This window comes from Taeniopygia guttata, chromosome 1A (assembly GCF_048771995.1).
Source record: "Taeniopygia guttata chromosome 1A, bTaeGut7.mat, whole genome shotgun sequence".
In the NCBI taxonomy this organism is placed as follows: domain Eukaryota; kingdom Metazoa; phylum Chordata; class Aves; order Passeriformes; family Estrildidae; genus Taeniopygia; species Taeniopygia guttata.
The window spans coordinates 63452837-63480256 of NC_133025.1; the positions used below are offsets into that span (position 1 = coordinate 63452837).

The following is a 27420-nucleotide window of genomic DNA, read 5'->3' on the forward strand; positions in this document are numbered from 1 at the left end:
GGATAAGATATATGCCCTGTTTTACTAAACATGTGGAGCAGATGGAGTGGGGAATGCTCAGAGCCCCATCCAGCCTGGCCTTGGACACTTCCAGGGATGGGGCAGCCACAGCTTCTTTGGGCACCCTGTGCCAGGGCCTCAGCACTCTTTAAACTGAGTAATTTCTTCCTGGTATCTAATCTAAACCCAGTCCTTATCTGAACTGTTCCTCGAGTTTCTGTTGTGGTCAGCAAAAAGAAATTAGCATTTCTAGAGCACAGTCTGTTATCGATTTCTAAATTAAGTGAGCTGTATCCTTAAAGCCTTTGTCATTCCTGGGCAAAGTCAGCTGAGAGTGACCATGCTGGATCTCCTCTGTACACACCTTGCAGGCTGTTCCCAGTTATCACAGAGGGAGCTTTAGTGTCCCCTTGGTGGACACTAAAGTTGGGCAAGATGAACTCAGTGTGTCTGGCTGTTTGTTCTCTGTTTAAAGAAGTGGTTGCAAACTGCCTGGTTTGCTTTTCAGAAATACTTTGGCTTCTTCTCACCTTGGCCTGGATTTAGCTAAAAATGATAATTAGGTAACTGATTTATTCCAAATACATGCATCCTTTCCTGCACATTGAAAAAAAATGCAAGAGAACAAAGGACAAAATTGTCTTTTGGGTTACTGAAGGCTGATCTCTGTAAAACATTAGAAATATGACAAGCACTTATAAGCATAAGACAATTTCAGGCTACTTCTTTTTTTTTCCTTTTTCTTCTCTCCACTTGATTGTCTTGTCAGGGTTTTATTCTGTGCCTTACCAGATCAATATTACATCTAATTAAAATACACACAGCCTGCTAAAAGTAGGAGTAGGGAAAGGGGAAGAGAGCTAGGAATTCAAAACTCCCTGAGTGGTGTTATGGAAATAAACATCCACTTTCCAAATTAACACCCCAAATTCAGCTTTGTCAGTGAAAGGCCATAACAAGGTGCCATGAACCACTGCTCTGAAGTGAGTAACACCTGATCCTTCTGACTTGAGATCTTCTGACTGAGAAGTTCTGTGCTGATATCCCTGTGTCACCTCAGCTGTGCAAACAGGGGAAGGCAACAAACATCCAGCTTCTCCTGAATCAAGGACTGAACCTGAGAGTCCTGAACATGAGTCCACTAAAATCCACAGCCTGCAAAATGCTTCAGGCTCACACAAGAGAGAATCTGAATTTATACTTTAAATGCTGAGTAGTTTTCCTGCTAAAACCTTTGTTTCTTCAGATGGATAGATGGGAAATAGAAATTTCCTCAGCTGCTCTGACACTAGCTGGATGCCTCAAAGAACAATCTGCTGTGTGGGCAGCCAGGGAATATTTCAAAGAGATAAAGCAGATATCTCAGAAAATCTGTAAGTTTTAGTGTAGGGAGTAACCATAGCAAACAAAGTGTTTGCAAAGGCCCAGCCTTGTGATTTCTCCCAGTGGGCTCAAGTGAGAGAAAACATTCACACCTAATCCCCTCAGCTGAGCTCCTGATTTCTGAGAAGCACTTAGAGACAGGTGCCTGGGGAAACAGTGATGCCAGGCAGAGCATTGGGCAGCCAGCAGCCTGCTTTATCCATGTTTATGCCTTTGGATGCCAGGCTGAATAATTCAACTGGCCTGGTGCTCATTTGGCTCATTTGCTAATGTCATCAGTCAATGCCAATGCAAGTTAGTTCAGAAAGAAGCTTTGCACAATACAGGGCTGAAATTAGACATCCAGGTAGAAATAATTCAAGATAACTGATGACTAAAATATGTGTTCTGTTAATAATCTGTCAGACAGCTGTCTCAGTTACCTTGGTGGCTGGCTGGATATCTCTTGGTGGCTGAAGTCAGTGAGAAGGAGATTTATTTTCTTTCTGGAGGCAGAGATAGACCTGCCCTGGATGGATGAAGGGAGACCACTATTCAGATTATGTGGGAAGAGAATTAAGGTTATTTGGACTGAGTACTTAAAGAACTGGTCAGCCTGAGTCACTGAATTATAGGGGATGATCTCCAAATAAAGGAAGAACAGATCTATATTTCCATTGGATCAAATGAAGATGAGGGCTTTTTTATTTTTTTTCATTTCAGTAGGCTTTGGAAGATGCCTCTGCTTTGGAAATCTGCCTAGTGCATGTCATCAGTCAGCTTTCCAAAAAGCTTTTATTGCATTTCAGACAAACAAGAAAACAAATGAAGCCCCCTTAAAACAAACAAAACTTAATAGCAAAACAACCCTCCAGAGCAAGGAATCTGGATTGCTGAGTCTGATTTCACTGTGGTGCCTTTTGCTCTAATATGAAAGAAGTAGTAACGCAGAGATTGGTATTTCTGCTCTTCAATATTTAACTTTGTTTTTTTTTTCTTCTTTTTCTAATGAACCCACTTACCCAGTATGAAACATTTTTCTCTTAGTTCCTTGTAAATTCTGACTTGTGCAACTATCCTAAGCTTACATTGATGTGTGATGTTTCACTTTTAAAGATACCAATCTAAGCCCACCAGACTCTGCTTCTAAAAGCATTCATAGCTGTCAAGTCTAATACAAGTCAAGTGGTTGATCTTGTAGCTAGCAGCATCCTCCAGAAGATAATACAGGACTTAGGTCCTAAAAACTTCTTGTTCTTTTCAAGCAGAAAATCCTCCTCCCTATGATCCTGTGCTACAGGGAACCATAATTTATATTTTCAGTGTATGACAAAAATACAATTTAAATATTAATTGCAAGTGTTTAAAATCCTTTGTTCTCTTGAAGTTTGCTTGCATAATAGTGGCATATAAAGTAAAGCTAAAAATGGTATAATTTAAATTAGTGTTTTTTTCTGGGTTGAAAAATGAAACAAAGCATTTGTCAATGTTTCTCATTCTCTAGAGTTTTAATAATGATCCCCAAATCTAAGACATTCACATTTTTCTTATTTGCTGCATCGTGAACCCTACACATTCAGGGCAGTACCAACACAGTGACAATGAAAAAGAATGAAGCTGTCTGGACACATTCTGTGCAAAATCCCCACACTGAATATGTGCAGGAAGACACGTTAAGGCGGTTTTGGTAAGGCTTTTTTTCATATGATTTGAATATCCAAAGGGATATTTGATATTGATAACCTTTTGTTATCAAATCTAAATTGCACATGGGTAACACTAAGGTGATGGGTAGGAACCAGATAAAGGAAGGCACAGGCTGCCTCTGTCAGTATTGTTGAGGAGGTTCTAAATGCTGTCAGGTCCAGATGCCTTCAATTATGGAAAATTTGAAGTAGGTTTTAAATAATAAAATTGGTACAGGTGTTCTTCTATTGGCAAAGGGTTCAGGAAAAAAAGAAGAGCTGGGGATTATGAGGACAGCAGCTAACCAGAAAGAGAGGGAAGAAGAGCAGAGGTGTGGCTGAGGTTGGTGTGGACAGGAGAGTGGCAGGGGAAAGCTACTGATGGATCTGAAAGGGAGATCCTGCATGCATTGGTGGGGAAGGTCTCAGGTGTAAGAAAGGGAATCTTTAGATCTCTCCAAAGCAGGGCTATGGCTTAACCATCCTTCCCCCTCTCTCTGCTGATCAGAAATCTGGAGTTCTCCTGGCTGACAAGAGGATGGGCTGATCCACTTTACTGCCCACAGCACACGAGCAGCTCTCTGGAGAAACTCACAGCCTGCTTGTGCTGTGGATGCCCACAGAGATCTCACTGACTCTGCACCTGCTCATTTATAAATAGACAAAGGGACTTGGGTCTGGGGTCTTGGACACTTCTCCAGACAAGTTATAATAGTCTTGTACATCTCTGGGGCTTTCACCTCTCATTCCCTCCTTCACATGAGAAAGAGCACAAAGACTTTCAGAGGTGCTGAGTGAAGGAGGAGAGATGTAGCAGCTATGAAGTGCCTGATTTTACATCCTCCAACAACTCTCTGGCTCTGATCTGCCTCTACAGAAGCAAGAAGTGTCAGTCAGAGGGAGAACTTCACTTCCTCAGCTTCAGGAGACAAACACATGTTTAGGAATTTAAGTTGACTTTCTTATTAATATTACTTGCTATTTCTATTGTTATCTAAAACCAGGACCATCACATTCCAGAGCTCGAAATGGAGAGATTAGAAACTGCATTCAACCCTAATGTTTGCAACACCACATTTGATACATTTATTATAGAAGGAATGTCTGTTATACTATTTGTTGCTGGTCAGCAGAAATATGCCTTTGTGATAGAGCTGGCCTCTGTTCACTAAGCAAATAAATGCCATGTATATAACTTAGGGGCTATTTAGAAATCAATTCAAATAAGTCAAATTGTTATTTACTCACTTAAAGCCAAACAGTGGCAAAATGCCAAGCACAAAAGGTACACCTCTAGATTTATGTCTCAAAAATTATTAAGCATTAATTTTGCATTAAGATGCATGATACTGGCTGGCTGCACCATCTTTCTGCTGCACTTCTCTTTCACTTTGCATCAAAAAGAATTGACAAATAGCTTGGAGATTTGACTCCATCTTCATCAGATGAGAGTGGTGTAGCCACTGCTTATTCTGCTAGATAATGAGGGCAGACCTGTGCTGCCAAGTCCTTCACTGTCATCAGGATAAATCATTTTACAAGCTTAAATAAAGGAAATAGACCTAGTAACTCTGTAAGATGTTTGCACAAATCATAGATATTTATTTGACCATCTCTCTGATTTTAGGAATAAAAGAAAATCCAGATTATATTTACATATATTCATTTAATATATTCCTATATTCATTTCCCCATTCTAAAGTCATCTGTTTCATAGATGTGTGTGACTTCTGCATACAAATTTAAAGAAGAATCTTGCACATTATTATTTCATTTTATATTCAGCCATCAACAATTGTTGCAAAGTGACATTACTGAAGCTGGTAACATTTAATATTTTTATTTCTATCCTAAAGCCCACTTATTTTCCCATCAGTCAGAATAGTAATGAAAAGTCCAGATCCTGCCATCCACACTAAACACACTGCTCCCAGTAAATTCAGTATTATTTCCAATTTTCTAAGGACAAAACACAGGGCTGAGCCTAGAGTTACAGTCATGCAAGAAAGAAGAAATCTTTTTTAATTAGGTGTAAGGATTTGAGGGAAAATACTGGATACATTTGAAACTGTGAAGAAATATGAGGCTATATTCTGATATTTATAGTTGCTGTCTGTACTTTATTTTATTGTAGGAATTTGACTGCAATCCAATATGCAGAAATGAACTGCATGTCCTTTCTCTTCCATTAACTTTTATTTTTATCCCTCAGCCAGCTCCATTTTCTTTCTTTTTGTATGGTAATGATAAAACAGAATGATACAAGTGTAAGAAATAAGGATCTAAAATGTAAAAAAATTCAGGGTAATTTTGTGAAAAGCAGCTGGAATTCCAGATTTGTAATGCTGGCATTAATTATCTCAATTTTGCATTTAACCTGTTGGTCTTCAGAAGCATTTCATTTCTTCAGGAAAAAAAAAATACAGCAAACAACAAGCTCATGAAGCTGTTCCTGAGCTGACAGCAAGAGAGAATTTTGTAGAAGTTTGCTGGATGAAGTGCATCTGAAGAAATTATGCATTCAGGCAGGTAAATAAGGTATTTATGTTATGAATGGAAGTTTCGGGAACTGGTTGCAGGAAAGCCAGTGAGTCGACAAGTTGAATAATAAAAAAACCAAAATCACAGATAACCCCATATTACACCTTAATCACACAATTTATTACAGCAAGATAACTCTGGAAAAGGAAGGACAGCCAATATAAAATATTAATTCTGGGGACCTGGATGACATCTAGAAGGTCCCAGTGTAGACTTATGAATTTAAAGGTTGATGTGTATGTTGGCCCAGCAGTCTTTAAAGGTTTTTAGCCTTGTTAATCTGGATTGCATCTGGATTTCTCAATAATGTAAAACAAGGATCATTATTTCAGCTAAGTTACATTGTGATATTTGTGATGTGGTTGCATGCAAAACATTACTCCTTAATTATATTCTAAAAGTTACAAAGGTGTTGGAAGCCTTACCCAAGACTTTTAGGGCTTAAAATGATCATTCATTAGTGGTGACAGGGAAGACACTCCACGCTGCATCAGTGAACTTTTGGCATTTTCTAGTATGCTCTGCAAAATAAAAAAAAAAAAAAAAAAAAAAAAATTGAATTGCTAGTGAAAATGAAAACAAAAACTGCCCTAGGTAAAGCAGTGGTTGGATTTGGGGTGATTGTTCTCTTATTTCTGATTTCTTATTTAGGTGGAAATTTTGCACTTAACACCCACTCAGAAAGATCTTGCAGTGGCAGTTACCACACCAATATTTTAACTCCATTGATTTTACTGAAGTTGGCACTGATATCTTCTCTCTGGTGACCAGGGACAGGACCCAGGAATGGCTGCAGCTGTGTCAGGGAGGGGGATTAGGGTGGATATTAGGAAAAGGTTCTTTCCTCAAAAAGGGTGGTGGGTCACTGAGCAGGATGCCCAGGGAATGGTCACAGCCACAAGGCTGCCAGAGCTCCAGGAGATGCACAAGGTAGGATTGTTGGGGTATTTCTTTTGAGGGAAAACCTCAAATGCACGAAATAGCTACTGGACTTGGTGTTAAAATGAATTTATATATTCTATAAATATAGATTAATAAATAAGCTGCATCTAATAACCAGACAGAAGGGGTTAATTGATTGGATTCAACTTAATGTTCCTTCCTGATTTCAGACACCTGTTAGAGAAAAAGGGCTGCTAACCCTGCAGATTACCACCATGAGCATGTCAACTCAGAGAGGAGCTGAGCTGGCCTATGACCAGCCTGGTTCCTAGACTCATGGAAAGGATCTCTAGCATGATCAAGTCCAACCATTAACCCAGCACCACCACCACCATGTTTGTCAGTAACCATGTCCTCAAGTGCCACATCCACATGTTTTTTGAGCATGCCAGGGATGCTGATTTCACTACCTTTTTGCTCTAGTACTTGACAAGCTGTTCCATGAAAAAAAAAAAATTCCTATTATCTAATCTAAATCACCCCTGCTGCAACCTGAGGCCACTTCCTCTTGTCCTGCCACTTCTTATCTGGAGAAGAGACTGATGCCCACCTGGCTACAACCTCCTTTCACAGGTGTTTAGAGAATACCAAGGTCAGTGAGCTTCCTTTTCTCCAGACTAAAAGGGAAAAGGCTTCTCAGGGGACTTGTGCTCTTCACCAGCTTCATTGTTCTTCTTTGGACATGTTCTAACCTCTTTGGACACACTCCAGGCAGCAATTCCCAGGGTAATTCTGTCACAGACAGTGCACAGGCAGACTGTGCCAGTCCTGGTCTGTGTGCTGTGTTAGCCCAGCAGGATCCTGATCACACCTGGAGTCTCTCAGAGCAGCAGGTATTTAACCCCTGGAGCTGGACAGCCAGCAGCCCACTCCTCGTGGCATTCTGCTGCCCAGCCCCACAGTCATCCTCCCCCTTTGTCCCTGCTTGTTGCACGAGTTATGGTGGAAATCAGTTCCAAAGAGACTGGGACCCACTGAGTCTTCTGCACTCTATGTTGTAAATATTCTAATACTTTCTCTTAGGATGAGAGTGCATGGCAAATCCAGGTAAGACAAATAGCTTTTAAGCCATTTACATTTCAGCACCTCCCAGAAAGGAGTAGAAAAACCAAGGTAGGTTGATTCATGGCTGTTCCCATTTGGAAAAATCTCTTTTCTAAATTAGCAGTGAGACACGGAGTATAACTGACAATAAATAACTACCAGGAAGGGAATGGCCCAAGTGACTTCCTTGTCCTTTCGAATGAAGATTTCAAACATGACTAGATGGAAAATACATCTGTGTGGACAGGCTGTTGATTTCTGTTCAGGTGCAACTGGATGAAATTACACTGTATGTTAGACTTGTGGTTCCACTCCAGGGGCTATGGAGCCATTTGTACTTTTTAGTCTAAACCAAAACGCTATCTCCAATGATGACAGCTGGACAGCTGTACAACATCTGTTTGAAAGCTTCCTTTAGAACCATAAAAAGAAGGTTTTTTTAGTTTTTTTTTTTCACTCTGCCCAATATTAAGACTAAAATACTGTGTGGCAGAGAATCCTGATTTGTTCTTGCCGTGTTCTGAGCTACATCCCAACTCTGTCAGAGAGGACAAGTGTGCAGTAGGAATTCTTTTTCCTGTTTAAGACATCTATGCCTAAAGAGCTAATGTAACACAAGAACATATAGAAGAAACTCCAATTCGCAACAAGAGAGAAGAAATAGAAACTTTGCAGAGAATTACGCAGCCGCTGAATGACACAAAGGCAGAGAATTGACAGGAAACTTGTGTTTCACTTATCCAGTCTGGATCTGGCCTGAGGTTTGATTGCTGTTCCCATCACAAATCACAGAAAGGTGTTATAAATAGCAGCCAAACAAATTCCTTTTGGACTTTGGAATTAATTTGTCTGTCCAGGAGTGACTAACAGTTTCGGGCAAGATCGAGCTGTACTGGTGCTGGCCAGGAAAAATCAACTTCCTTCCCAGCTCCTATCATCTCCTGATTTTCCTGTAGCATTTTACAGCTCATATCTAATAACTTGGGACTGAGAGACCTTAAAGAACCTTGAAATCAGGGATAATCTTAAGATGTAGCTGTGTCCAGCTAGATGCTGAATTTAAGGACAGTGTGTAGCAGGATAGCATTTGCTATCAGACCTTTTTGCTGTGTGCAGTGATGCTCCACATGGTGTAAATCTCTGAAAAACACACACATCAAAGGACTTTTCTTTCTGGAATTTTTCTGGCTCCCCATAGAATACTTGAGCCTATTATTGCATATGTGCTTCAAAATATTTCCAACCAGTTACACTGACAAATCAAAAGCAGTTGAAACCATTTCAAGTCACCAATGAAGTTCCTAGAGCCATTTGAAGTGCTGGTGCACCAGCAATTACAGGGTGGCTCATTAGTTTTTGTAATTATTCCTGTGCCAATTAGCCAATAAAGATAAGCAGAAAATAAATCAGGCCTCTGTGGCCTGTCCTCTCTCCCTGGATTCTCATTCTCTAGGAATGCCCCTAGGCAACCCCACCCTGACAGACGAGGGAGAGGGCTTACCTGGCTTAGCCCCCGTGCATGCACACAGCATCATCATTTTTTTGGACCAGTGTAGGTTAAAATTTAAAATCCTCATTTGATTTCCCTTCCTGCCCTCTTGTCCCCATGCCTGCCCTTCATGTCCTCATTCTGTGTGTGTTGACGCCCCAGAGGTGTCCTCATGCTGCAGGGCAGGGGCTGGAGAGATAGTGGCGAGCTGAGAGGTGGCACTGAGGTGCCACCCTCTGCCAGGGCAGGGCTCTGCTGGCAGCACTGCTGTGATAGCTCCAATTAGCTGCATCCGCTGTGCACGAGGCACGAAGCGTCCACGGGCAATGATTTGTGCTAAGAGGGATAGAGGAACTTTATCATCTGCCATGCCATAAACACGACTTGGCGCACAGGGCTGACTTCCTCCAGAGCATTGGCTAAGCACAGGCACGGCTGCCTCACTTCTGAAATCAGAGCTGTCAACTCGTAGCTCTTGATTAGGGTTGAGATATAGGTTAATGAGGGGAGGCGTCTCTGAGAGCACTCAGATGCTGCAGGGAAGCTCTACCAGGAAGGGAACTGCTGTTGGAAGTTGGAAGTTGTACAGAGATCCAGTACAGCCCATTCCAGTAAAGAAGTCTTGGCTAAGTCACACACCCTGATAGCTGGGACCAGCTCAGAGTACACTGAGGCAGAGAGTCTTGATATGTTGTGGCAGCCCTACACTCTTCCTGCAACTGAATTTCATTAGACCTACACAGAAGCACAGGATGAGGTTCCTAAATTCTCAGCATCCAGACACCGAGGTGCCCTAACATCCCTAATGCTATGAGCACTCGTGTTGCATCCAAGATTTTGCAGGCTACGTCTATTACATAGCCATAAACTTAGACAAGACACTTCATTTGTGACATTAAAATAAATAGGGATTTCACTGAAACCCTTCAAGGGAAATTCTACTCCCAGGTGCATCAGGTGAAGTGAAATCTTTTGCCATGTAGGGACCTGTGGGTTCATGAGACCTGGAACAATGATGAACTGGAGGCATTTCAGTTCTTGCCTACATCAGTTTTACCACTCATCCTTTAGCACAACACTGAAATAATTCACAGCTTTAGGACGTTTCAAAAAAAGGAGGAACCTGATGCTTGAGAGTGCTAGCTAAAACCACTCAGAACCCTGTGGATGTACACCCAGATTTTCACCTGTGTAAACAACAGGTGGCTTTGCCTGCACATTTGTACAATATCACAATATCTTTTTAGTATGTGCTGCCTGAGAGGGGTTTGGAGGGGAGCAGACTGGCCTTAGCTGAGAAATCTTCAGCTGAAGGAGATGTACATGGTAGTGCCTTTTATCAGAGAAGAAGATGGGGAGTCTGAATTGGAGCTTGCAGGGCACAGGCAGGAACAGAACAGTCAAATGACATTTTAATGATATTTTAAAGTCATTAAAAAAGAAATTTCTCACTCAACAAGGATATAGATGGGAGAAGGTCAGTCAGACATGTAGATAGGAGGAGCTGGACTGAAGCAGTGTCCAGCTGCCCAGCTACATTTGTCTCAAATCATGAAGAATCCCCAAAATCTAAGTTTGGCACTGCTCTCCAGCAAGAAAATACCTGTGAAACTTGCTGGCAACCTGTGCACTCCATCAGTATGGATATATACATATATACACACATATATATTGATAAAGAAGAAAATCACACTTGGATGGAGGGTTTGGCACAGTCTTCTTTAAACCTGTGCTCTCTTTTTATAATGTAGCTATAATAATGTATTTTATGGCAATGTAGTTAGGATGGTTTTAATAACAGCTTTTTCCTGCAAGCTACCAAATATTGTCTTGTTGCTTAAGCTGTTGCACTTCAGGATATTGTTCCCTTGCAGGGATAGGCCTTATTTTCCAAATACAGGCAGCATTTGGGGAGGAAAAATTTCAGTTTAATTTCCCCTGGATTGCCATTACAAATGCATAAAAGAAAAGTCACTACAAAAATCAGCTGAAATGATGTAAAAGAACTGGAATTTTCCTGGCTACTGTATTGCTTCTGTTTTACACCTTAGCAATTTCTGTTGTGAATGATTAATTCAGGTTCAAGTCATTAGACAAGGCAAATGTGCTGATTCAAAACATAGCAAGAATGAAGGAGGAAATGAAAGAGAATAAGCATGGTAAGTATGCAAAACATTTTACAATGAGATTACTTCTGCCAGGTCAAGGCAGTAAAGTTTTACTAGCTTGTGCTACTTGCCTGTAACTGGAATGATGATGTTGCAAAATCAACCTTGGAAATCTCTTTCTCTGCATATTCAGATTAATATGCACATTCAGAATAACACAGGATCAAGGTTTTTTATGCTTTGGAGATAATTTGTACACCTGAAGTAACCACAGTGAAATCTGCTGACATGTAGATTTTTGAGTATTCACACTTTAAGGTATGAAGCAGTGGCTTACGTGTTCAGCCTGGGGACAGGAGGAAAATGTTGAACACCTCTGGAAGATTCCCTAATTCCTACCTGAGCACCAATATCCAAGTGTTTCTTGTACCCCCACTGACTCCCTGGAAAGATTCCCCATCACCTCTCATCCTTCACAATAGGGAACTTCTTTCCAGAGCATATTTTCCATTCTTTTCAACCCCACCTGGCCCTGCAGGAGTGGAATTCAGAGTTTACTGATGGCACAGGCCATGCATTGCAGGTGATAAATGTTTAAGGACAACTTTACAGGTGAGAAGATCACTTCTCTTTGAGGTTGAGGAAGGAAAGACAGTGGGGGAAATCAATTTTACATTGCTGGCTTTTCTGGAGATTGGATAAGAAATATGCAAGCCCAGAAGCTGGTGTCATTAGTCCTTGTGAGCAATTCTGGCTGCTCAGGTGTTTATTGACTTCTCATCAGGGCTCGTGGGAGTACATCTGGGAATCAGCTCCTCTGACCAAACCCAAGTTGTTATTTATGATAAAAAAAGAACATTGGTAAAGCTGGAAAATTCCTGAAGTATTGCTTAATTTTAAACCAAGATTTCCAAGGAGGCTTTTGAGATGAAAATATTGAAGAGCCTTGGCTGAATATATTGGAGGAGTCTTTCAATAGGAATAGTGAAGCCACTGGATTTTTGAAGAAAAGAATATAAAAAAAGAGTAAATTAATTTGTGGCCATTGAAAGGAAATTTGAAGATATTAAACATTCTAAAATGTTTTAGTTCATAACTGAGCTATTTATTTTACTGTGATACATTCACATTGCTTAAGGTCACATTAAACAAAAGTGAAGTTTTCTGTTTGAAAAATATTAATGATAACTTCCACAGATTCAAATTTAAAAAAACAAACCCAAACAGTTTAAAACAGATGGAGAACTGGCTCTTTCCTGAAAGTGACTTTTGTATTGATAAATCTGCATATTCTGTGGAAAGGTTTAAAAATCTTCAACCACTTCTAGTCATGAAACACACAAGATTAAAAGCAATGTTAAATATCTATTTAAACATATATTTTCATTTTGGGATTTTTGTTGCTTATACTCTTCTTACTGAGACATATAACATCTTAAAAAATGATTGTGCCTCACAAGACTCAAGCACTTTGAATCAATTTGCACTTTTGAAATTTCAAGCTGTTGTATAGTTGATAAAATGAAACAAAAAAAATTCATTCACATAAAATAAGACATTGTTTCTCTAATAATCAACATTATTTTAGGATGCAGCTTTTTTCTTGGAAGGTAAGAATATATTCCAACAAATTATAACTTAAAGAATAATCCTATTAAGCATATTTTACTGTAATGTTAATTGTCATTATTTTTCACAATTACATATTGACCATTACCTCATTTCTTTATCTGGAGAGCCAATAAATGACAAATGGGATGCATTTTAATGACTCAGCATTTTGGTTATTTATTAAGTTAGCTCTAATATTTCAGTTACCTTATCAACTACGTAGGAAAAAAAAAATCAATATCTGATAGGGCATTGTGGCAAAGTACATAAGCATGAGGTTTGGGCTGCTCAGTCTCACTTTGTCACTTCCAACCACCTGACTAAGAAGTGACATTTAAATCTTCCTCCTGTCCCTGTTATCTGATTTGCAGGAACCCAAGACTTAAGCAACCATGTCCAGCTCCAGCGAGGCAGAGCTCCTACACACATTTAAGGGGATTTCCTTTACCACCAGGTCTTCTCCAGAGCTTTTAAAATCCTTGGATACTTTTGATGCTAGAGAAGATGATGTCCTTTTGGTTTCCTATCCCAAATCTGGTAAATTCTAATTTTCAATGTTAATTGTAAGAAGTCTTGATTTTATGTGTCATGTTCTCTGCTTAAACTACTTGGGAAATGTCTGTGTGAAAGAAACAGGAAAGGATGTTTAAGTATGTGAATGTATTATTCTGTCAGTAAATGTTCATATTACAAGAAATATGGGTCATTTCCCTATATTTTGATTCTGTAATTGAAAACAATCGCAGGTTTTTTCGTGTTGGAAAACAAATGTATATTCCTTAGCTGTGAGCAGAATCTGTACTTGAAAGATTTTTTTTGAGGATTTTTTACATTCAATTATGAGCAAGTCAATAATTGTATGAAGTTATTTGTGTGTTTCTTGGCTGTAGATTTATTAATTTCTTATCCTCTCTCCACCCACCTCTCTTGGGCAGAGGAGCACACATTCAGGGGAAGCTCAATCAATACTTTCAGAAATATACAGACTCAAGTTACTGCAAGGAAAAAAAACCCCAAACAAACAGGTTATGCTAAAATAAATTATAAAAACCATAGAGCCACCTCTCAGCTGACAGCAGTTTGTCTAATGGAATGGTTTTGGTACCAATATTAACATTATAATTCAGATACAGCCCTAATTTTTTTCACTGTTTATATATTTGGAGCCAAGGGGATTATTTATTCATGTAAAGTTTCTTGAATCTGTGGGATTAGAAATCTTACTTGTTCACTAGCAAGGTGTTTCTGTATGAAAAATGCATGTTTCACAGCAATAAATATTAATCCTTTTCTTTTTCTTGTTGCTTGTTTTGTTTACTTAAAATAACTTTTCTGTAGGCACTCACTGGCTTGCAGGAGTTCTAGCAAAGCTTTACAAAACTCAAGTCACAATAACATCTCCTATTGAATTTGGTGACATTTCCCGACTGGAGGAGCTGAATAAACTCTCATCAAAGAGAATCATCCCAACACACTTAGACTACAACATGTTGCCTCCAAATTTTAAGAAAAAGAAATGCAAGGTAAGGCAAAAAATACATCAAAGCACTAAATAGAAAGTCTACTAGGAATCTATTTTGTTCTGTTGATCCTTAGTAATTTTTGAATGATTCACAGTTTTTGGAATTGTTTTGCTGTGAATTTTGGTGACACAGCTGACCACCAGTTGAAGGCAGCAGGAACAGAGACTTGGACTGGGTTCTGCTCCTGCCCCACTGCTCCCATGGGGTGATTTTTACACCAGGCACCACACTAAATAAGACATTAACATCTTTCAATCAGAAGTCTCTCATTAGTGATTGGGGTGTTCTCATTACCTCAATTCCTACACTCGTAGAAAATCTTGGCTACTTACGGGCTGCTCTGGGATTAAAGGTGCTCTGACTCTCCTGCTGGAGCTTTCTGAAGAGCCCATAAAGGTATTGGGCAAACAGAGGAGAAATGAGATAAGGGAGGCAGATTCAGAGCACAGTTTTGAGCTCATAGAATCACAGAATCACCTGGATTGGAAGAGACCTTAGACATCATTTTGTTCCGACCCCCATGCCATGAGCAGGGACACCTACTAAACCAGTTCCTCCCATGCTAATGTGGGAGATCTCTAAAAAATAAGCTCTGGGTCTCAGATTTTATATTCAAAGTCAAAAATTTCAGGATCCGTCAGACCCAGACTTTTGGGACAAAGCTGATTTGAATGAAAGGCCAAAATTTACATTTTGCAGCTGTTCTTCGAATGTTAATTAGTAAATGCTTTCATATGTGAGATATATGAGATAATATAGTGACTCAAGGTTAAAGTTAACACAGGCTCTTTCATAAAACATAAACATTACCCAGCCGGGGCAAAAACACCTCTGTCCACATGGAATTGTTTACTAATCACGATGGACTTCTTACTAAGAAGAGATTTCTGATTTAATGGCATGGTCACCGAAGGAGGAATCCTAAAGGAAAGGGTTTTGACACTGCAAACTGCCTGTGACAATGCTCTATTTACACACAGAGCTCCTCTAAAATAAAGGGAGGATATATTATTATTAACTACATTTTCTTCATTTACAGATGATCTACATCAGCAGAAATCCAAAAGACATTGCAGTTTCCATGTTTCATTACTACAGGGATAACCCAAACCTTCCCACTGTAGACACCTGGACTGCTTTCTTTGACCTGTTCTTAAAAGGCAATGGTAAGGATAAATGTTTTCTCTTTGCAGTTCACGTGAGTTTGTTATGCACAGAAAAACTTAAGAAATTTGAACTGTGTGAAAACTCCTTATTCATATGGGGTTGGTGGGGATAAATCCTAATGCCAAGATAAACAAGAGCAAATAATAGGATGTTCTCTTCAGCCCTGCAAGGAGTCATTCTGAGAAGCAGCTGCATCATTCCAGCACAGCTCATTGCAGGCTTTTGCTGCTCTTTGCTGCCCTGGCTGAGCAGGGCCGTGGCTGGTGACAGAGCATGTGAGGGGACTGTCATCAGGCTGCAGGGACAGCTGTGACTGCAGGTCTGGTGTCTTCTCCAGGCTGGGAGACAGCCCTGGGCAGCCCAGCAAAGGAGCCTGGACATGTTCCTAAAGCCCTTCTGCACACACTATCCTAAGTGCACACACTCTCCTGCTCTCTCAGAAATGGGGTCCAAAGACCAAGGACAAGAGGGAGATTTTTTAGGAGTGGTGGGATGGCAGCTGGCAACAGGACCTTGTTCACGTTGTCCACTCCCGTATTTAGTGTTTTATTACTCCTTTGAGGACATGTGTCATCACAGTGGTGATAACAGCAATAATGATTGATCACTTTGAAAATCCCAAGAGAAAAGTGCCGCTGCAGTCATCACAGGCTCATATCAGAGCTCCAGGAGTCAATTTGTTTACTGCCTCCTCCGGGCTTTGGCTCAGATCTGGTGTTCTGAGTCCAAAGCAGCCCTAAGGCTCATGCTTCAGTGATTTGCCGGATCTTGGCTCGTTTGGTATCGACTCTGAATGTACAATAGTGAAAAAAAGGAAAGAGGATTCTATTTAAGGCCAGGTTGGATGGAGCTCTGAGCAACCTGCTCTTGTGGAATGTGTCCCTGCCCATGGCAGGGGAGTTGGAACTAAATACTAAATGATTTTTAAGGTCTCTTCCAATCTGAAGCATTCTGTGCTTCAATTATTAAATTTTAAAAGCATCTCCTATTTCCCCATAAATTATTAGCCACCTTCTATTTTCCAAGTGCTTTTGTGTGGCATAAATAGATAACTATGTTGGTTAAAGAGAAATTAAGGTAAGAGGTGATGTGGAGGGAAAGGTGGTAATTTTTGCTCCTAGAAGAAACATTTCAAGGTTGTGCTGCTTGATCCAAATCTTGCACTACTCTTGCATAATTAATATCAGTTCAAAACAAGGGTTAGGACACACAGGGACAAGTGTAATGAATTCCATGGAGTCCCCAAGTCTCTCCCGAAGCCACCAGGACTGTGCTATCACTGGCCACATCCCCAGAGTAGCTGGCCAGGGAAGCAGACTGCACACTGTGGAGCACACATGCCTTGCACTTAGAAACTGCTTTATGTGCTGGAGACAGCTCCAGACTGGAGCATTCAGCTTAATTATAGCTATTAATTATAATTTATACTTAATTACAACTCACAGTTTGTGACCAAAATGATGCCCATTACAAGATTAGAATTTTCTGGTGGTAGTGGTTATAAAGCAAAGTGACATTTCTGGCTGAGACTGGCTGGCTGAGCTTTCCCTGTTCAGGCCTCTTCTCATTGCCCTGCAAGAGGTTTTCATCTTGCCTTTGAAATGGAGAGGTCAGAATTTTGGTTTTTAAAAGAAATCTGAAATTTAGCTGCGTTCCCATGGTTTAGCAAATGGGGCATTCAGACAAAACAAATCAGCTACAAACCCTTCTATCTGTGTTACTGGCTGAAGGAGGCATTTGCATGAGTTCTTTAAGTAATTCTTCTTCAGCATTTAAAAATTATACAGATTCCCTTCTGCTGGGATGAAAGAGAAGTAAAAACAGTGTGCTTCATTTGCCAGCCTGCTCATTTCATCCCCTGCTGAGGTGATCATATCTCTGTGACCACAGACAGGCAGTCAGTCATCCATGAGATGTTCACATCTTGTTAGGCTGGTACATTTTACTTCATTATTGGCTTTGCCTTAGATCTGGAGCCTGCTTCCACTACAGAATCATATCTCAGAATAGTATCTGGTATGAAAACAAATTCCAACAAGAATGGCAACCTCTTTGGAAGTTACTTCTGTAAATTTGCATCACTTGACACAAAGAATTGAGGATTATAGAGGATTATGGATAAAAATTTTTCCCCTGAATGTGTGAGGTAGCATCACAGTTATCTATGAATAAAGTTTTTCTGAATGTCTTTTACATGGGTTTTCCTTTCAGTTGTCTGTGGATCCTGGTTTGATCATTTCCTAAGCTGGGAAGAACATGAAGATGAGAAAAACATCCTCTTTTTGTTCTATGAAGACATGAAGAAGGTAAACATGCTCTCTGCTTTTGGTGCAAAAGGCATTACTTGTAAATTAGCATCATTAAAACATCAAAGAGGAAGCTATAATGAAAAAGGAGAAAGATGGAAAATGTGATTATGTATCTTTGGGCATATTTATTATTTGTATGGAATTTAGTATTAATTAAATAATTCTGATTACACAAGTTATAAAAATATCAAAATTTGAGAGAGATGCATTTCTTAGATGCAGGAATAGGACTCATACTAGGCAATTTTCCTCAGGCTCAGGCAGAATTTTAAGTTCCCCTTTTTTTGTCCTATGGAAAGACCAACCAAGGACATCTATTGAGGACCACACATTAATTTGCTATGTCTGACATTTCAGGTGAAATTTCAGAAAGTGGTGTAAGACAACAGAGCTACTCACATTTGGGACTTGTGTTCCCAATTAAAAAAAAAAAAAATAGAGGCTGGAGGGTTGGGGAAAAACTTCACTATTCTTAAAAAGGGAAAAGTAAAATATCAACATACCTTAGCTTTCAGAGAATGAATTTTTAGGGGAATGGAATACACTTTCTAGTATCTCCAGGAAAATAGGTTTGTTCAATTTTTGGAGGGGAAAAAGTTCAACTACTAGGAGCTAGCAAACCATTTTGGATGCTGAGTCACTTATTATATCTCTAGATATAGCACATCAAGTGAAATAAGCTACATGGATCTGGGCTTTGAGTATTTCTCTGTTTCCAGGGCAGTAATATTGAGAGACAGGAGAACATTTTATCTGAAGTTTGGGGTAAAATTGACAATGTGACTGTGTGTGATATGACATACTCTGTATTTATTAATTTCTGTGAGTATAGCTAAGAGGGGAATCAGTTTTACTGTACCTGTCATCTGCACAATCCAATGACATATTTATCTTTGCTTGAAAGCAAATAAATGTGTGACAAACTCATTATGTAATAAAAGGGATCATTTTCAAATCAGCTAAAAGTTTGATAATCAGCCCAGAAACATAAAAGCTGTATTTTTCTTATACCTCAGGATCTCCCTAAGGTTGTAAAGGAAATCAGTTTGTTCCTGAATTTAAATGTCAGTGACAATGATATCCAAGACATCTGCAGGAAGTCCTCATTCTTAGAGATGAAGAATGACACAGAAAAGGAGAACAGCGACCCCAGTCACACTGTGTGTGCCCTAACATCCAACAGGAAGCTGATTTTCCGAAAAGGTAAATTCCTTTGTGCCTAACATGGCAGAAGGAGTGGGAATCCAGACAAAGGCTGCAGTGCAGGTCTTTCCTGGAGTCTTTGGGTCAGCCCTGGGAAGTGATGGCAGGATTCTTCAATCTGAAGCCCTCTTAAAAATCATTTCCTAACTTCTCTGGCTGCAAATTCAGACTTGTACTAGAGAAACACAGAGGAGTCTGAACTACAGCCTGACTATTATTGCTCTGTGAGAGCTGTTGAGCCAAAAGGAAAGGTTCACCCAGCATTACTCTTTATACTTTTTTTTTTAATCTAAAAGTTTACTACCTCAGTGTTTTACAACTTGTCTCTCTGATACCACCTGCCAAAGTCACTTAGTTGAATAGAATAAGAAACAGCCAGACACATTCCTTCTGAATGAGACTGCTCTTATCACCTGTTATCTTCCTGAAATATTCCTGAGGAAGGAATATTCAGGCAACAACAACAACAACAATTACAAAAGAATGGTCATAGGTAACTTCCAGACCTTTGGAAATTTTCCACAGTTCTTAGCTCACATGCAATTTTAAAATACCCTCAGGAGCTGTTTTCTTGCTCCTGGCATTTCAGAAGCTTCCACAGGTTTGGATAACAAGTCAGTCAAACCCACTGTTTTTACATGAATTTTGATCATTTTGATTTAGTAAATTTTGGAACAACAATTGACAGTTTAAAACTAAGAGTTGTTTCAGTTAATAAACAGAGAAATGTTACCTTCTGTTAATTCACAATGGTTTTACCAGTCAGCAGAAACAAATGACGACATATAATCTGTCAATAAAAAAGAAACAAAAAAAAAAGAGTTGCATTTTTCTCAGTCAGTGAACTTCGATAGATATGATGAAAATTTAGAAAAATCCCAACAACTTAATTTCCAAGTAGTTCCTACACTAATCCGAGATGTTTAGCTAGTTTCAGGCAGTTTACAGAAGATTTATATGTATATATTATGCTTCAGGCTCACTTTTCCTGTCCTTCAAGACTGAATGCTATTTTAATCAGAAAATAGATGATTATTTTAGTCCGTTTTGGGATGCAGAATCTTTAGAGCATGAACATGGGGGGAAAACTATAAGCATTGTCTCATAAAAATGTATCAGTTTAAAGAACAATTTCCTTTTTGCTTGAACTGGATAACAGTTGAAATACTTTTGTGATCACCCGTGTGACCACCCAGCAGTATTTAACTGCCCACTTAAGTAGCTGGACATCTCACCCATAAAAATTCCCAGAATTTAGGAGCAGGTGTATGGGATTAATATGTCAGGCCATTCTGGGCTCCTTTTCTAGGATCTTTTTTTTGTCAGTGGCTTTTTGGCTACCACTTATTTAATAAGTTTAGAGGTGACTACAATTACCTGTAAAGGTCCTCTCCCCCCACAAACTGCTTTATGAATCTATGAGTTTTAGACTTTTTACAAGTCCATCTAGTAGAGATTCTGTACAAGGGTCTGGAGTGACAGGACAAGGGGGAATGGCTCCAAAGGGATAGAGGGGAGGGTTAGATTGGATATGAGGAAGAAATTCTTCCCTGTGAGGATGGTGAGGCCCTGGCACAGGGTGCCCAGAGAAGCTGTGGCTGCCCCTGGATACCTGGCAGTGTCCAAGGCCAGGTTGGATGGGGCTCAGAGCAGCCTGGGATAGTGGAAGGTGCCCCTGCCCATGGCAAGGGGGTTGGAACTGGATGTCTATAAGGTCCTTTCCAACCCAAACCATTCTGTGATTCTACAATTTCTTCTACTGATTGTGAAAAAACCCAGGCAGAGACCTTTAACTACATTCAGCTAACACATGCCAAGATGTCTCTCTGCCCAGATCACTGGGAGCTCTAATTCCACCTTGGAAAGCTGCTGTTCATCCTCCACCACTTGTGTTGCTGGCACTAATCAGCTCTAAGGATGAAGGTTCATCAACCTCCAGATCCTTCCACCAGAGTCTCACCAGAACAATTCTGATCCTGACCTGCCACAGTGACTGTGGTTAAGAATATGTTAATATCTGTGCCAACTACAACATTAACAAAACCAGGCTGTTTTAAAATAATTTTCTGCTCCACATATTGCTCACTTCACTGTTCTTTCTGTTCCTGCTTTCCTAGGTGCTGTTGGTGATTGGAAGAACTACTTCACTCCAAAGCAGAACATTAGGTTTCAGGAGATATTTAATGAGAAAATGAAACTCAGCAAGATGGCAGACAGTTTCATCTATGAGTGCTGAGTCCCCGTGAAGAATAATATCCAGTTATCAACAAACATACACAGACCAGTTGGTGGGAAGTTCTGAATGGCTGCTCCCATCAGTTTATAATGCTTCCAATAGGAAGGATTGTAAACATGGGGTTGTTGAGAGCAGGAAAGTTCTGACAGTGCCAGAATTGAACTCAGTTCTCAGAGGGCAGGTGTACATGGTTTCACAGAGTCAGGTGTCAGACCTTGGTTTGACAACCAAATCTACTTCATCATTTATTTATTTTCTTTGCTCCAAGGGGATATAAACCTGAATTAGGAATTTTACCCAAGATAATATGAAGAGACAAACAAAAAACAAACTTGCAAGAAACTGAATGTATAAGAAAACTAAAAACACATTGTAGGAAAGTTATCAAAAATTTGACCCCAGAGTTACTCCTTCTGTGATACACCATGATTTGGAAGTGCCTATCTTATTGGACATTGTTATTGATAATTAAGTTGAAAACTGCAGCATTTGAAGATCTGAAGTCTGTTTACAAAAGTCCTTCTTTTTTTTTTTTTTTTTTCCCTTTTCTTTTCTAACACTATATAGTACTCTGATGTAACTTATTTCTGGATTAGGTACCAGAGAGTCTTTGTGTTTTAAATGCAACTGATACAAATCCAAATAAATTTCAGCACCACATGTTGAGCAACCATAAAGGTGTTTATTTTCCATTTTATTTTCTTCCTGCAAAATTCCTGTTTCCAGTGTTTTGATGAGAATTATTTTACTTACCACTCCTTAAGCAACAAAACCAAACCACAACTTGGAGACAGCTTGATCCAAACAGCACTTATTTATTTGCTCTGCCCTGATAAAACAGGTTTTTCAAGAATCAGCTGTGTGTGTCCACATCCCAGGGACTGTTCTGCCCAACCACACAGTTCCAAGGCAGAACATAGTTCCTGTGTGTGAGAGAAGCTCCTCTCCTGGGTGTGTTGTTTCTGAGGTACAGAAACAACCTTGTTTCATCAACACGCATCTCCCTTCAGCCACACACTTCACACTTGCCAGGCAGCCATTTAATTTAATTTAATTTAATTTAATTTAATTTAATTTCATTTCATTTCATTTCATTTCATTTCATTTCATTTCATTTCATTTCATTTCATTTCATTTCATTTCATCATACCTACTTTGTGCAAACTGGCATCAACACCTACTGATTTTGCACAAAGACACAGAAGTTATGGTGCTGAGGAGAGCAGGAGAAAAGCCTGTGTGCAGTCCTTTGCCATTTACCAGTTGAACACAATCTCAGAGAGATGATGCCCTGGTCTATAAAAATAACCATTTGATGTGTTACTTTGCTCTTCTGATATTAAAATCACCCACTCTTCCCCCAGAATGCCACTGTTGCCCTCCTTTCAGATGCCATTCTTCCACTTTTAATAAGTGGCAAGAGATCAGCTAATGAATATAATTGAACATTTTACTTTGAGACTTGTTTTTTTCTGGCCCTTTGAGTATGGGAAAAAAGCCAGAGGGTCCTTGGGGAAATGAGGTTTGCAATTGAGTTTATCTGCACAAAGACTGCTGTGAGCAGCCTTTGCACCACACATTATATGCACATACAAAAAGGATTGTTTACATCAACATTGTACTCACAACGTGGAACTGTGTGTGAAGGGACAGGATGAGGACTTGCCTTGTGGATCAAGATAAGCTTGGTAAACTCTTTAAACCTACCCTTCAGCCGGGGAGGTAACACTGTGCTGCTCAAAGTGCAGTCAGTTCCACAGCTGCTTCAGGGGGGATGAGGAATAAATCAGTTTACAGCATGGCCTGTTGCTGGCTAAATTAAGGATTTACCTAGATTAAAATTAACCAAAAAAAAAAAAAAAAAAAGGTTCAGCAATGACTGCAGCCTGGCTGGAGCAGCCCAAGCTCGAGCTCCCTTGCTGCCCAGAGGCACTGCAAGGCACTGGGCCAGTTTGCTTTCCACATTGCCATGCACTGCCTGCAAGTTTACCCCAAAATCCCCTAAAAACCTCTTGACTTCCATAATAAATCAAACATATGCTTTGTTTGAGCAAAGTGCTCCAATGATGGGGCAAGCCAAGAGCTGGGCCTGTTCGTGAATTATCGGAACTACTGCCAATAAAATCTGTTCAGACTCCAGGCAGAGATAACTCCTTAAGGTCCTTTAAGAGGCAGCATTGAGAGAATGGAATTGATCCAAAGGTAGATCATGATATTCAGGAAAACTTAAAGTTCATTAAGTGACATGAATGGGAGTGTTTTATGTTTGTGTAAATCGGGTTAAGGGCCGTGAGGGGAATGAGGAGAAGCCGAGGCCGCTGGGGTCTGTTCAGCTGGAGGAGGCTGCGGGGAGAGCTCACTGCTCCCTGTGAGGGAAGGAGGGGCAGCCCTGACCTCTGGGGCAGGCCCAGGGCATGGCTGGAGCTGTGCCAGGAGAGGGTTAGGGTGGATTCAGAAAAGGTTCTTCCCCCAGAGGGTGCTGGGCACTGAACAGGCTCCCAGGGAATGACCACAGCCCCAGGGCTGCCGGGAGTGCTTGGACAGCGCCCTCAGGGATGCACAGGGTGGGATTATTGAGGGGTCCCTGCACGGCCAGCTGCACTCCTGATCCTGAGGGGTCCCTTCTAACTCAGCTCATTCTGTGATCCTGAGGTATTTCATCCCGTTTTCAAGCTTTTTAGACCAAGATTTACCTGATGAATAGGAATGCTTCTGCTGGGCCTCGCTGCTCAGAAGGATCCATGAATGGTGACTGATCCCCTCCCAGCTTGAGTCTGAACTGCTGTGGACAAAGTGTAACCAGGAAATAAAAGGTGGGACAGTAAAAAACAAAATCCCACATGGACATTACTAGCCATAAAGAGGTGTACAACTATACCCTCAGTTAAAAGTTACACCCCTGGAGAAACTTTCACCATGTTTAATACAAGAGTAGCCATAACTACTCCAGATATGTTTCAATTCAGACCAGGAACTTGTCTGCATAGCATGTGAACAATCGGGAAAAACGTTGTATTTTCCAGCATGTTCTCCAAACCTCTGAGTACATTATGGCCAAGAAATTTCACAGCAATTTACTCTATCTCTGACTACAGATAATAATGACTACTGATTCATCCAAGGTACCTGTACTCTTACATAATTCTGTGTGTACTTTTGCCCTATTTTCCATAATTTTTTAAGATTAGATTACTCCTATTAATGATAGTAATGCCATGTCCTTCTGCCCACTGTGTCAGAGCTACACACTGACGTGGAATGAACCACTAACATACATTGTGAAATAAAAAAAAATGCAGTTGGGTATTTCCTACACAAGAAATACGAGGAAGAATCCAAGGTTCAGAACCAGAACTGAACCAAGTGTCAGATTTATGAAACACATGGCTCAAACCTGCTTTAAGTATTCTGAAGTTCATTAAATGTCTGTAATCTGTGTCCAGCTTTGGAAATCCATGAGCTGCAAATGTGCTGAGGCCACAGAAAAGCTGGAAAGCACCACTAAATACGTGGTAAATTTATATTCCTCAGGCACCTGATTTTGGTCACTGCTAGCTTCTTCAGTGGCCTTTCCATGGCTTCCCATCTTTAATTTGACAGATGTTTTAACACAACTCCCTTCAGTCCAAAGTGAAGAATCCTTCTTCCAAAGTGTAAAATTCTGGTTTGGCTACTGCTGCCACTGAACCTGATTCCTGTTTTCCACCATCCTTTTTATCCTCCCACAACCCTTTGGAATGCTAAGCCATTTCAACACAAAATAAACAAAACATGCAGTATTCAAGATACACACAAATCACTGAATTATACAGTGGATTAATTATTTTTATCCTATTTGCTACATATTCTTTTTCTCATAATTTCTGCTTTTTCAACTGCTAGCATATGCTTCAAACCACTAGATAATTTTCTGAATTATAATTGCTCTGTGAAAATGGATATTGTAATATATATGACATTAGGACTGTTTTTCAGTTAAGCTCAGCTTATTTTATATATAATCTCCACAGTTTCACCAGGCCCTCTCTTTACTAATCTGAATAATTTGGTATCATTACCTTCACATTGCTCACTGCTCATTTTCTTTCATGTCACCCTCACAGCAGGGGGAATGCTCTATTAAACCAGAGCCACATCCATAAACATATCTAGAATCAGAAATGGGGATAGACCAACCTGTCCCAGGAGAGAAACAAACCCACAATCCAAAGATTTTTCAGACAAGTGTATTACTGGTAAATTTTTCTAATCTATTTATGCATCAGGTTCACACATAATGGTGTTTTTCTTCTGTACAGCATTACTGTTCTTGTAATGGTAACAATTAGGATGATTGGTCCTGCTGGGCGGAATTAGACTAATTTAGACTTATTTCTGCAAAAGGTAAATAGTGTTTTAAGACCACACTGACAGAAAAAAAAAAATTAAAACCAAAAACCTTCCTCCACATGGGCTATGGAAAAACTAGCTACCTAAAATGTGTGCTCTAAGTTTAAAAGTGTTAAAAACTTGAAATCAGCAAGTATTAAAACATATCTCTGACTTCAAAAGGCTAAGATATATGTGATTCATATTGATTTGAAATTACTTAAGGTCAGAACTTGTTGCACCACCAAACAGGAACTGGAGAGGAAGACAAACTGAATAAGAGAAAAAACAGATAAAAATAAATAATTGGAGTCAGAAGTAGGTGAAGGTGTGAAGGATTAATTTGGGCATTAAATCGGTCCACCTTTGCAATCATAAATCATTTATGTGGCACATGAACTTGGGAGTGTATGATTTGCAGTACAGAAACTCACCACAAGCCAGCCCATAACCATTCTCTACTTAAAAGACTAAAGAAAGCTGTTCATTTAAAATCTGAGGTAATCAGCTATTTTTTCATAATACCTTATTACAAATATTTACATAGTTTCCTGGTTTTCCATTTCACATAATCATGACAGGATAGCCCACATTACCTAAGATCTTCTTTGGAATACCCAAGTTAATTGAAGCAAAAAACAAGTGCTCACATGGTGAAAGGATGATCTCAAAATTAGCCCAGAACAACAAAACTGACCATTGAAATCTACTTTGAATGAGCAATACTCCTCTAATCAAAAGCAGTTGTAGTATCACATGTACTAGAACAGGCCTTGGAAAAATATTCTACACATTTGACCCTTTCCTGGGACTTGGGATTTCACCTCTAAGGTGACAGAGTTACCCTCACTGTCTGCCTCTCTGAGCCCTAAATCCTTCATATGATTGAGGCTCTTCTATAAAATCAAGATGAGTAATTAAGGCATCCCTCTTCCTACCCTATAATTAGGCTTTCCACTACAGTGTGGGCAGTACAAATCTGAACCTTTCAGGCAGCAGATCCTGCAGATCCCTTATCTTTTTCTCGTAAACAGTCTCTAGAGCTCTTTTAATCCTTCATACTCTTTCCAAGGTAAGATTATACCATGTACTCCTAAACAAGAATTCATCAAAGTGACAACACTGATATCCAAGATGTGGCTCTTCTCTTGTCAAAGTCCATGGGATTAATCCAGCACAGAACCTTAAAACGTGACTGAAAGGAGACACTTAAATTTAGATGACTTAGAGCTGATTAGTACAATAAACTGTTTTATCTGTTAACTGTAGATAGGCAGTAAATAATTTCAGTTCAACATTTTGCTTTGTGAAAGGAAGTAAACACAAAGTTTATCAGAGGCCAATATTTCAGATGATATACTGGGAGTATAATTATTTATACAATTCAATATTTAGCAGAGAAACAAAATAAAATGACAAGCCATTATTATTCACCTCACTTGTAATTGCCTGCGAACCACGGGTATTTTTATTTTTTAGCATAACATAAAACAGAACTTGACTCTGATATATACTATTGTATTTGTAATGTACAATACAAATCCTACTTCAATAAATACAAGAATGTAAACCAGTTTTAACATGCTAGAAGTAGTCTGTATATATATTATATATATATGGTTTGGTGGCTTTTTTTTTTTTTAACAGCAGCTACTTTTCCATACAATAAACTTTACAATTTTTCTTTGGCTTTAACTCATTTGAGGTTGCAATATAGAAAGAGACTGAGTTTCTGCAAAGATCTCAAAGACAATGGGAAATGTAACTCCAAATTTGGCAAAATATTAATTTAGGCACTACAATAACAACCAAAATAAACAGATTCCAAGAGG

At 39.6% G+C, this 27420-nt stretch overlaps 1 protein-coding gene across 1 annotated transcript; it reads left to right on the plus strand.

The window, feature by feature from the left end:
- The first annotated feature begins 13065 nt into the window (after positions 1-13065).
- On the plus strand, positions 13066-21897 carry LOC100228825 (sulfotransferase 6B1). Its single transcript, XM_002189077.5, has 6 exons — positions 13066-13319; positions 14121-14305; positions 15345-15471; positions 17684-17778; positions 18798-18984; positions 21102-21897. Exons 1-6 carry the CDS (start codon positions 13175-13177, stop codon positions 21218-21220), a joined length of 858 nt encoding a protein of 285 aa, XP_002189113.3. The 5' UTR covers positions 13066-13174; the 3' UTR covers positions 21221-21897.
- Positions 21898-27420: the final 5523 nt, after the last annotated feature.